The 12,022-nt window shown below is 40.2% G+C and overlaps 1 protein-coding gene across 3 annotated transcripts; it reads left to right on the top strand.

Annotated features, from left to right (window-relative positions):
• The first annotated feature begins 1,092 nt into the window (after positions 1-1,092).
• uba6 (ubiquitin like modifier activating enzyme 6) lies at positions 1,093-11,808 on the top strand. Of its 3 annotated transcripts, none has more exons than XM_071503181.1 (32): positions 1,093-1,170; positions 1,734-1,775; positions 2,001-2,095; positions 2,200-2,228; positions 2,355-2,449; positions 2,614-2,725; positions 3,186-3,266; positions 3,413-3,535; positions 3,829-3,952; positions 4,348-4,451; positions 4,559-4,621; positions 5,093-5,169; positions 5,326-5,392; positions 5,498-5,641; positions 5,828-5,974; positions 6,067-6,147; positions 6,276-6,353; positions 6,456-6,637; positions 6,805-6,910; positions 7,043-7,132; positions 7,242-7,322; positions 7,442-7,570; positions 7,670-7,721; positions 7,844-7,907; positions 8,002-8,071; positions 8,153-8,224; positions 8,321-8,444; positions 8,581-8,774; positions 9,065-9,192; positions 9,387-9,474; positions 9,610-9,704; positions 9,911-11,808. In XM_071503181.1, exons 2-32 carry the CDS (start codon positions 1,735-1,737, stop codon positions 10,050-10,052), a joined length of 3,078 nt encoding a protein of 1,025 aa, XP_071359282.1. In that variant the 5' UTR covers positions 1,093-1,170; position 1,734; the 3' UTR covers positions 10,053-11,808. The 3 variants fall into 3 exon arrangements, with proteins under 3 accessions (XP_071359282.1, XP_071359280.1, XP_071359281.1); XM_071503179.1 differs by having other exon boundaries at positions 1,116-1,170; positions 1,680-1,775; XM_071503180.1 differs by having other exon boundaries at positions 1,130-1,170; positions 1,683-1,775.
• The last annotated feature ends 214 nt before the right edge of the window (positions 11,809-12,022 follow it).

A 12,022-nucleotide genomic window follows, 5' to 3' on the forward strand; every position in this document is an offset into this window, starting at 1 on the left:
TTTCGTCAGTACACTGTCACAGGCAAGTTTCACAGCTGAGCACCGACATCCAAAAATAAGTGTGCATAATACATAGTGTCTACATGCATATACAAAAGTGGAGTAAGTAATACAGAAAATAAACAGAATAAATAAAAGTTACCAAAAAAAGAAAAAAGATGAAAAAGAAAGAAAATGAAGTTTACAACTTAAAAAACATTTCTGCAAGAAAAAAATTCATCATATTTCTTTTTAAAGGTTGTTTTTAAAGGTTGTTTTTGTCTAAATCATTTTTTGAAAACAATGAATAATTGTTTGCTCGCTGGTCATTTAATTTTATGAATGAAATATCATCCCAATAAGGAAGGAAGACTGAAATAATGAATAAAATTTAACTGTGTCTATTATGTATCATGAAAATAGAAGAGACACTACTTGCTTAATGACTTATTCTCCACAGATGCAAAAAAACATACCATTATCACAAAAACTGTGGCTGGAGGAGGGAATGTCACACACAGAGACCCCTCTCTTTTGTAATTTGAAGATAATATTTGTAATGGAAACTTACTATATGTCTTTCATACATGTTAAATTAAGTCACAGTTGTCTCTTTTAATAATGAAGAAAACTGTGCAAACCAGAGACCCTATGTCTGTACACTTATAGTTTAACAAAGACACTGGGAGCACCATCACATGTTGTCTTTGCCCAGATTCTGGTACAAAGCAGTAGCTGTAAATTGACTTGGAAGCTGCAGTTTGTGATGCTGTTGAACTGTATTGCATCATACAAAGAGCTGCTGCTGTTGTTTGGCTTACTCTCATTGATTTGAAAGGGGTGGACAAAATTAGAGAAAAACCTGGGTTTTAGCTAGGTGATCCTAATAAAATGCCAGCTGAGTGTAGCAGGGTATTTATGTGGGGGGGCAGATGCATGAACTTGTATAAAAGGTTTTTAATCTGAAAATTTAATAAATCAAATTATCTCAGTGGAAATCCTCAAATTCAGTGCTCAACTGTGTGACATAACAACACTTTTAAAATAAATGGAAATAAACACAGTCCTGTGTGAAGTACTGTGAATCTATTGGATGACCTCGGTCATGTGATCGTGGTAACCCGGAATCACTCCAAGTTTTTAACCAGTCACAACCATTCATTCGCTGTAGCTCTTCGCGCATACTGACAGGTAGCTGCGTATGATTATTTGACTGTTTTTTAACAATATTAACAACCCTTTTTCTCTTATTGCTTGATACAATGGTAATACCTAAAACAGCTGTCTCTTCTGCGGAGTTATTTGTAGCCTAACGCGTGTGTCATCACTTTTAACGAGTTTATGACAAGTGTCCTCGCCACCGGCACCAGGCAGCAGTGGCACTCAGTAGCTAGCTAGCTGTTGCGGCTACGCTTTGCTCAGCAGGTTCATAAAACAACCAGCGTTATTGTGGGAGCTAACAGCTGTAAGCTTTGGCTGTTATAAGACGCCGCTTTGTTAGTTCAAGGCAGTCTCTACCTGGTACCGCGGCGGGCAGTTGTCAAGTCAACAACATTGCCACCGGCAACTACAGTTAGCTGGTATTTACAGTTAGTTAGCAACTTAGCTAACCTACAATAGGGCGTTGGTTTAGATCATTACCGCTAACACTCAAAAAGTTTTTCAGCCTGTGTAAACACTGTATGTTTTTATATGTCCAGTAGGTATAGTCGTTATCTCTCAGACAGTTGAATTCCCCCCTCTTCCCCTCCCAGCATGGCTGCAGACTCGATGGAGATTGACGACTCTCTTTACAGGCAAGTCTACCTTTTGTAGAAGGTCTTGTAGGTACTCTCTTATTGTTTCACTTGAAACTACAGATCGCATTACACGGCAGTCAGGACCGGAAATGACAGTGTTGTGCTTTTTTACTGAAGTTACTGCGGTTATCGCACTTGACTCGGTGCTCCTCACTCTCCTTCTTGATCTGTCTCAAGCACATTCCCCTCATATATGCTCTTCTTCCCTCTCTGCCTTTCCAGCCGCCAGCGATATGTGCTGGGAGATAGTGCTATGCACCAGATGGCCCAGTCATCAGTCTTTCTCAGTGGAATGGGAGGACTGGGAATAGAAATAGGTAAGCTGACACAGCACTGTAAGATATTTAGTTTGATAGCATTCATATGATCTGCACTGCCAACTGTGATTTGAGACTAAGCAACTTGACTTCTGGTTTTACAGCAAAGAATATTGTCCTGGCTGGTGTAAAGGTATGCACCCTCACTAAATATTATGATCATCTAACACCATGGCAGTAAATAACGTTTTAATCAGGAGTGTCCTCCCAATGCCTTACCTACAGTGTCTGTGTACATGTGTGCTCTATGTGTGTACAGGCAGTCACCCTTCATGACACAAAGCAATGTGAGACCTGGGATCTGGGCTCCAACTTCTTTATACGCAAAGAGGATGTGTTGAGCCAGAGAAAGAGGTAATATACACCACAAAGCTGTAATTTTCCTCTTAACTTCTGATGCAACTCTCACCCTGAAATATCACAGGCACACTTTGTCCCTAATCCTCATACACAGACAAACTCTTCTATTCTATCTCTATTTCTTTGTCTGTCTCTTACACATTCTCATGCATCCTCAGGGTGGAGGCGGTGTGTCCTCGGGTAGCAGAGTTGAACCCTTATGTTCATGTTGACATGTCTTCGTCTGCTCTGGATGACAACACTGATATGAGTTTTCTCAGCAAGTATCAGGCAAGGCATTTTTTTTTTTCAGAATCTTAGTTGTGACCAAATTTTGTCACAAGAAACTTATGTTGTATGGAAGCAGTTGTCAACTTGGATTCATAGTTTCAAACAAAGACGCAATGTAATGGTGAAAAAGTTTCAAAATATTAATACACACTTCAAAGCTGTCAATACTCAGTTGTTCCAAAGTGTCATATTTTTGCCAAAATATGAGTAAACCAGGCAAACACTACTTCTCTCACATGAGACGGGAATGCTGCCGTGAAAGGTCAAATTTTAGGACATGATTAAACTTTCAGGAATTATGAGTCTAAGCGCTAACTGGCCACTGGTTCTCTGCAAAAATTGGTCATCACTATCATTTTCTTATAGATTGCACATAACCGGAATTCGCACCTGCATTATTTTCTAGTCTGGACTCTGCTGCAATAACATTTACTGTCTCAATGTCTGCTCTCTCCTGCAGTGCGTGATTCTGACTGATGCCAGGTTGAGCCTACAGAAAAGAGTAAATGAGTTCTGCCACTCACAACAACCTCCCATCAGAGTAAGTCTACTGTCCCTATTATAGTGGTTATGCATTACAGAGCATGAGCTAAATCAAGTCTTGTGAATGTGGAACACCCAAACAGTCAAATATTAACCATACCTTTTGCTTGTGTATTAACTGTGTTGCCTTTTTGTCCTTGCCAGTTCATTGGCTGTGACGCATATGGCATCTGTGTGCGGGTGTTCTGCGATTTTGGAGAGGAGTTTGAGGTGTCTGATCCCACAGGAGAGGAGCCCAAGGAGATTTTCATCCAAAGTATCACTCAGGTAGTCTTCTATGTCCCACAACCTGTGCCCAAAAATAACAATTCTGACTTTCCTTTCAGAAATTTCACACTCATCCTTAATGTTTACCTGATCTTGTTTAATTTTGTCAGCTGGAGAGAATGTATTTCTTATTAATATTGAGCTACATTTCTTGAAGGAGTGAAGTGGATCTGCCAGATTTTCATAATCTCGAAATTGCAGTTTTGTCATTCTCCTTTGGAAACAGAGTCCACAAGGACTGTGTGTCTACTCTAAACATTTGGCGAATCATCTGTTGACTTTTGCCCCTCCAGGACAATCCTGGGGTGGTAACCTGCATGGACAACCAACCCCATGGCCTACAGACAGGCCAGAGTGTTGTCTTCAGAGAGGTTAATGGCATGGTGGAACTCAACGGCACTGCACGACAGGTTTCAGGTATTATTTCTACACTGCAGATCATGGTTTCACTACATTAAAGGTTTTCACAGATCTTTTAGTGTAAGTTTATTTTTTATAATTGTATAACACCTGCATACCTAATAAATCAGAGATGTAAATAACATTTACAATATGGTCATGGTTGATATTTATATCAAGTAAAACAAATATTGTGTTTTTCATAGCATATTAGTGCTTTTACTTTTGTCACGTTTTGAATTTGGTGAGATGTTTTCTGTATTTGCTGGCATAATAGTGTAGTAATCTAATATAAGACATGTTTGTCCTTTTTGTGTGTGTGTGTGTGTGTGTGTGTGTGTGTGTGTGTGTGTGTGTGTGTGTGTGTGTGTGTGTGTGTGTGTGTGTGTGTGTGTGTGTGTGTGTGATGTTAGTCCTTTCCCCTTACAGTTTTGCAATAGGAGATACATCCCAACTACAACCACATGCACATGGAGGGTTCTTCGTCCTGGTGAAAACCCCTAAGACATTTAGATTTGTAAGTTAACTAGTTCTCAAGTCAACCACAGTTGAACCTGAAACCAAACATACATTGCTGAATGAACAAATTCTTAACATGTGTGCCCTTGCATTTTTGTATTTCAGGAGACAATAGAGAAACAGTTGTGTGATCCTCAGGTTCTGATCCCAGACTTCAGTAAACCAGAGGTAAGTGTTTAAAGCTGTTCCTGGATACTAAATCACAGTATGAGATTAATACTGACTGACCTCACCAGGGCCCATTACCAAAAAGCATAAACTATGCAGCATAACCTACTCCAGAACAGGTTACGTTTGGATTGGACCAACACTACAAACCACTCTCTGGAATAATGGAGCCATCTTCAGGATTTCTACATGGCCAAAAACACTAACATCACATTATATTAAAAAAAAGAAAAACAAGCACATATGTGGACAGAGCCGTAGCATCACTTGGCTTCTTAGTTTATTGTATTTATGTCTGTGTTTTATCCAGGATTGATAATGTTAGCGTCCAGACCAGATTAAGATTAGAATGATTACTAAGTCTTGCGATGTTAACTTTGCTTTGTGATACAGACTCCAGTTCACAAATGCGTTCATAATTTTGGCAAGGAACTATTTTCCTGACAATCCTTTCTTAAATCTATCCGTTAGGCTCCTCTACAGATCCATGCAGCCATGTTGGCACTGGACACCTTCCAAGAGCAACACAGTAGACTTCCCAATGTTGGGTAAATTACAATATTTCTCTGCTTCTCACTGTCGAGGTGCAATCTGCTGCTCTCCCATCTACCACATATATTGTATGTCCTGGCTTTGGTTCTCTGTGTGAAGCTGTTCAAATGTGACATGTTCAGTTATGAGCACTTTTACTTTGATGCCATCAGGTGTTTACAGGATGCTGAGGTTTTACTGAAGCTAACAGAGGAAGTGAACGATACTCTGACGAACAAAGTGAGTCTTTGTTTTTCATTTTCTGGGATCTGCAGAGATGCATATACATCCACTATAACGCATCTCTTTCTTTTTCCTTCCTCCTCTCTCCTTCTTTCCTCCCAGGCTCCTGTGAATCCTGAGTTGGTGCGCTGTCTTTCAAGGACGGCGATGGGAACTCTTCCTCCATTAGTAGCAGCTGTAGGAGGCCTAGCTAGCCAGGAAGCTCTTAAAGCCATCACAGGGAAGTTTGCACCACTGCAGCAATGGGTAAGTTACTAGATTTGAACTGTAGACCTCGTTTTCAGAAGCAAATGGTGCTTACTGGTAGTTCAGTCGCTCAGTCTACCCCTTTTCCTTTGCAACACAGCAATCAAAGCTTGTTACTTTGATAGTTTTTCTTTTCTTTTTTTTTTTTTTATTCCTTCAATAATTCTCTCTTTGTCCTGTTTTAAGTTTTACCTTGATGCTATTGAAGTCGTCAGGCCCCTTCAATCACTTTCTGCAGAGGAGTTTTTCCCCAGGGGTGATCGATATGATGGATTACGAGCGTGCATTGGTGAATCAATGTGTCTTGAACTGCACAAGCTCAGGGTTTTCATGGTAAGGTTTTCTCAGCATTTGAAAGTATCTTTTAATATTGAATTATTTTAAGGTTTATGTCTGAGTAAACCAAATAATGTCTTCTCTTCCAGGTTGGCTGTGGTGCCATTGGCTGCGAGATGCTTAAAAACTTTGCTCTGCTTGGGGTTGGATTGGCCAAGAGCTCAGGAGAGGTGGGCATTCCTTCCCTCTTTGTTTTCTCTCCTCTATCTTAATGCATTTCTTTATATATTTCTACTCATTCTAATCATTGTCATATGAATTTACTGAAATGTATTATGCTTCATCTGTCTGTCCTCAGGTGTGCATCACAGACCCAGATCTTATAGAAAAGTCAAACCTCAACAGGCAGTTTCTTTTCAGACCACATCATATACAGGTGAATACACATCCTCGTCCACTTCTGTGCACTCAATATTAAACTACTTGAATCATCATTTCACCAACCATAAACCCCCATTATTTTTTTTCTCTGTCCCAGAAACCGAAGAGTACCACAGCAGCAGAAGCCACTCGCGATATCAACCCAGACCTGCATGTGGATGCTCACCTCAACAAGGTGTGTCCAGCAACTGAGAGCATCTACAGTGACTCCTTCTACTCCCGCCTGAACCTAGTGGTCACTGCGCTGGACAACGTGGAGGCCCGGAGATATGTAGACAGGTTGGTGCAAATATTAAAGTCATTTTAATTCGTTTCTGTGGGCAGTGGCCCTAATTTGATTTGAGCATGCTTATGACATAAATGTAGGAGTTAGGAAAGTATGTCATGAAATATTTACTAATTCGGCCAAGTACTGATATTGTGTTTCTGCATGTATTTAATTTCAGTCGCTGTGTATCCAATCAGAGACCTCTCCTTGACTCTGGCACCATGGGAACTAAAGGACACACAGAAATCATTGTGCCAAATTTGACAGAGTCCTACAATAGCCATGTATGTGTGAGACCATATTTTTGTTCTTTGTTCTAGTGTGATCCCTGCATTATTCCTGTCCAGTGACTTCATAAACACAGACTTTACTCTAAGTACAGTGCATCTACATGTATCTTTCCCTGTGCATTCCAGAGAGACCCCCCAGAGGAGGAGATCCCATTCTGCACTCTCAAGTCTTTCCCTTCTGTTATAGAGCACACCATCCAGTGGGCCAGAGACAAGGTCTGCCTGAAGTCTGATAGAATTCCTCTTTCATTTTGCAAGTGGTGATTTTTGAAAGGATCTGTCAGTGTACTGTCCTAATTTTGACTTTTTTGCCTCTGCTATGTAGTTTGAGAATGCATTTGTCCACAAGCCCTCCTTGTACAACTCTTTCTGGCAGACCCACTCCTCAGCTGAAGTGGTACTACAGGTAAGATTTGTGTTTTTTTTCCATTTACTTAACACCCCATTTGCTGTAATATACACCAGTAATGTCATACTTCATTTGATAAAACACAGTTTAGAAAGATCCTGTGTTTGTGTTTGCAGAGGATGCAGGCAGGGGAAAGTCTGGAGGGATCATTTCAGGTTATTAAGCTGCTAAGCAGACGGCCTAGCCAGTGGGAACAATGCGTCGCTATTGCCCGTCTGAAATTTGAAAAGTATTTCAAGAGAAAGGTAATCAATCTCTGTGTGAAAAGACATATTCATAACAAACAGACTTTATGTATGTAGGTGCTATGATATGCATTGTTTAATGATGTTCTTTTTATTTAGGCCCTACAACTGTTGCACTCTTTCCCCCTGGACACAAGGTTAAAAGATGGAAGTAAGTTTTTATTTAACATATATGTTACTGGCTTACTTCACTGTAGTTTGATATGCATAACTATAGTATTAAATGTACAGGAAAAAAAAGATCTATAGTGAAAACTTTATTCTCATCCTTAGGTTTGTTTTGGCAGTCCCCAAAAAGACCTCCAGCACCTATTGATTTTGACTTGAAAGACTCTTTGTGAGTGCTGCATTCATTTATATTACAGTTCAAGCCTTTCTTGCTCTGTAAGTGTCACATCTAAGCTTGCCAAACCCTCTTTTGTTCTCATCAGGCACTTCACTTTCATTGTCAGCACTGCCCGGCTTTTCGCAGGGATTTATAACATCCCTTACTCAGAAAAGGTAGGTCATGCACACTCACGCATACACTCTTTCAAACGCACGCACTTGCTCACTGACTGACTAAACTTTTCCATCTGTCAGGATCTCTCCGAAGAGGTGGTAACTAGGATTCTCTCAGATGTCAAGATTCCTGAGTACAGGCCCTCAGAGAAAGTACGTTTCTCTATTGATCTGCTCTGTGATTTGAGTGTGCAGGGGGAAAAAAAATTCCTAGTGTTGTTGATTGTTGTGGATCTGTGCCTGTTCCAGTGTATAGAGACAGATGAAACGGTAAAGAAGTCTGATCAGATGAAGATGCCACAAAGCAGTGAAGAGGAGAGGGAGGCCATCACACAGCTGGAGCAGGCCATTGTTACAGACTGTGTTACACCAGGTACTCAAACGAAGACAAAAACACTCAGGATGGCCGCTATAATTTAAATCTCAATATTTAGTCGTACTTGATTGTAATGTTGTTATTATTGTGACGACTGTGAGATACTGTCTCTGCTTTCACATGCTCTCTGTAGAGAGCTTACAGATGAATCCACTGCAGTTTGAAAAGGATGATGACAGCAACGGTCACATGGACTTTGTCGCATCAGCATCTTCTCTCAGAGCGAGGATGTACTCCATCGAGCCAGCTGATAGACTCAAGACCAAGCGCATTGCCGGGAAGATCATCCCTGCTATCGCCACGGCAACAGCTGCTGTGGCAGGACTGGTGAGAACAGTCACTTAAGGCTCTCTGTCACAGTTGCTCATGTTTTTGCACTGTGCTTGTTTTGCAAAGACATTTTAAACTTCTCAAGAAGTTCATTGTGTAATTCAGATGTGCATGTTTGAAATGTTGATATAGGTGTTTTAACTTGGTGTCATTGTTGTTAAACACCTACAGATAATGGGAAATGTTGATTTCAACTTTAAGAAAGGCATGGTATTCAGATTTAGTACTTAATAATTGGATGATTAGTATTTGTTCAGACTCTTTGTGTATTACTTTGATGTACTCAGGTGGCCATCGAGTTGATCAAAGTGGTTGGAGGCTACGGGTTTGATTCTTTCAAAAACTGCTTCTTTAACTTGGCCCTCCCTGTTGTGGTGCTCACTGAGCCTGCTCCAGTTAAACGGACACTCATCAGGTAGGCATATGTACAGTTTTCCAGTTGCGCTGTCTCTAACACTACTTAAAGGTGACAAAACATCTTTAAACACCACACCTTACTATTATCGCAGCCACAAAGGGAAAGCTTCATTGGCAAGATGGCAACAAGTGCAACTTGTTTTGTTATCACTACAATGCAAACAAGTGACCGTTCTTTGACATTTTAACCAGGGACAACATCTACTTCTCCATCTGGGACTGTTGGACTATTTATGGCCATGAGGACTTCACTCTCTCTGACTTGATGAATGCAGTGAGGGTGAGAAACATTAATCATATTGTACTGTGTTGGCCTATTAGCATGCAGGATGCAGTTATCATATTGCTGCATTTTCCCTTAGGTTTTTGACAGCATTTTTTTCAATTAACAAATTGTTGATGATTTTTATGTCAGGAAAAGTATGGAATTGAACCTACTATGGTTGTCCATGGTGTGAAGATGCTGTATGTGCCTGTGATGCCCGGACACTCGAAGAGACTTAAATTGACGTGAGTACCTTATCTAAAAAAAGATGTTCTTTTTCCTGTATCCTAAGTGTCTTTATATCTGGAGGTTTTCTGGACCAGAGGTTTTGGTAAAGCCTCCCAAATCTGTCAGTGTTCATGCTCTTCTGTCCCATTAGGAAATGATTTTTGAAATGATTCATCTGTTGTCTACGCTTAACAGATGGACTTAACACTCTCTCTCTCTGTAGGATGCAGAAGCTGATTAAGCCATCAGTGGACCGCCGCTACGTCGACCTCACTGTGTCATTCGCTCCAGAGGCTGATGGGGACGAGGACCTTCCTGGTCCTCCTGTCAGGTACTACTTCACCCGCGATGGAGAGACGCCCTGACACCTTTCTAAACCTCGTCCTCAAACCTCTTGTGTCCTTACTTCCCTTTCATGTAAATTGCTGTACCCCAATAACCTGGGCCAGGGCCAAGAGCTTTTCTTTCAGGATGTTACCTGACAAGGGCAAAGCTCCTGGCCCCAGCACAAGCCCCCCCAGTACTTCATGGAGCAAGAAAAAGCCAGTCCTGGTCCCAGTTTTTCTTGCCTCAGATCTAGCCAGTGGAACATGAGGCTGCTTGAGTAGCACTTAACTGTACCTGTGTACATATATTTTCTCTGTTCTGTTTTCTACTCTGGTGAAACGCACAGCTCCACCTGTGTCGATGCCTTAATTGATTAATAACCTTTTTCTGTTTGTGGCAGTGAGTCTGACTAAAAACGATGTTTACAGAAACCTGCATAATCCTGACATACAGCCCCATTAGTCTAATGTCTGTTTTAAATCTGCTAGGACTGTTGGAGCAGTGAAGTGGATTTGTAGTCTGTAGGCATCACATCCTCTTCCTTAGAGTCCTCTCATTGGTTTTGAAAATATTGCCAACCACAAAATTTGCCAGCTGTTGGTCATCTCCCTGCATAGCAACAGGTCAAGCCAATATTTGTTGTAAAATTTAGGTGCAACAGGTCAGTGGACAACGGCGAAACCACCAAAGATACTGATTATCATTGTGTCTGCAGATGATTGTTCTCTTTTTATCATCACTTTGACTGCCTCATAAAAACACATTATATCACAGGGTATGGCTTTTACCCAAACATTAAAGGAAAACACACACTGCTGCGTCTTGATGTGCTTCATCACAGGGTTAATGTTGATGTTGATGTCTTTGGGATAATTCACCGTCATTGACGAGCATCAGCGCTTTAGAAAAGTCATTTGACTTAAATCACATGAAAGAAGAGACGATGTGTGATGGGTTAACAATATGGGTAAAACCACCTATTAGTTGTAGCTGCTAGTCCTACCTATCTCTTTAATATTTAGGTAATGACTGCACTGACATCAGTCAACACATTTGGGTAAACAGTATGTTCTTTACTACCTTAAGTAACAATGTGACTTCAATGGCTATTTCACACAGACATGAAACAACTTTTCCAACATCTGGGATTACACTCCTCTTTTAAAACACCCTTTTTTAAAAAGAAAAAAATCTTTGCTGTTCATGATTTATTTCTTTCATTTGTTTATGGATGTGTGTCCATGGTGTGTATTTATTTACTTGTTACTCATTTTGTCACTTTTTTGTGTCAAACTGAGCCTATGTTGAGCTCTGTTGTGTCATGGTGCACTGGTTAATTGTTAATCAACACTGAACAAAAGTTTTCCCAAAAGTGTTTATCCCCAGGTGAGAATCACCCTTCTGTTTAGTTCCATTTGACAGTTGTGAAAAGGGTCTTTGAAATTCATTGGCATAAATTGGCAAAAATGTCAATGTAGTTTTGAATAGAATCATTTGAAAATCTAACTTTTTGTGTTGAGGTTATTAAGATCCACTTGAACAGAGCCCGCTAACAGGTTATCATCTTCAATACAATTAAGACTAAACTCACAAATTGATACCATGACCACATTCATTTCTCTTTGCACAAAAAATGTCTATCATATTGATGACATTTCTTGTGCAGTGAATGTCATAAATGGTAAAACAAAACAGTGTTAATGAGTGACAATGATAATAATGTATGTTCTTGTGACAGACAACTCAACCAATGGTCCAATAAATGTGAGACTACAGGATGTCCTCAAGACTAAAGCTGTTCTGAGTCTTTGTTTCAAATACATCACAGTAGAGATGAAAAGATCAGAAACTATTGTGATAATCAATGTTTATAACTTTTTCAAGCAAAAATAGTAAAAAGAAAATGGCACTTTCTCCAGTTCCAGCTTCTCCCATGAGAGGATTTGCTGCTTTTCTTTGTCATATATTACAAAACTTGGGTTTTCGAGTTTTGTTTGAATGAAATGCA

Source organism: Trachinotus anak, unplaced genomic scaffold (assembly GCF_046630095.1).
Source record: "Trachinotus anak isolate AG129_WGS33_773 ecotype Australia unplaced genomic scaffold, CSIRO_AGI_Tana_v1 ptg000019l, whole genome shotgun sequence".
NCBI lineage: Eukaryota > Metazoa > Chordata > Actinopteri > Carangiformes > Carangidae > Trachinotus > Trachinotus anak.

Coding starts and splice junctions, on each gene's coding strand:
- uba6 (XM_071503181.1), top strand. CDS start 1,735: ATGGCTGCAGACTCGATGGAGATTGACGACTCTCTTTACAG. Junction 5,642..5,827: donor TTGCACCACTGCAGCAATGG/GTAAGTTACTAG, acceptor TCCTGTTTTAAG/TTTTACCTTGATGCTATTGA. Junction 5,975..6,066: donor ACAAGCTCAGGGTTTTCATG/GTAAGGTTTTCT, acceptor CTTCTCTTCCAG/GTTGGCTGTGGTGCCATTGG.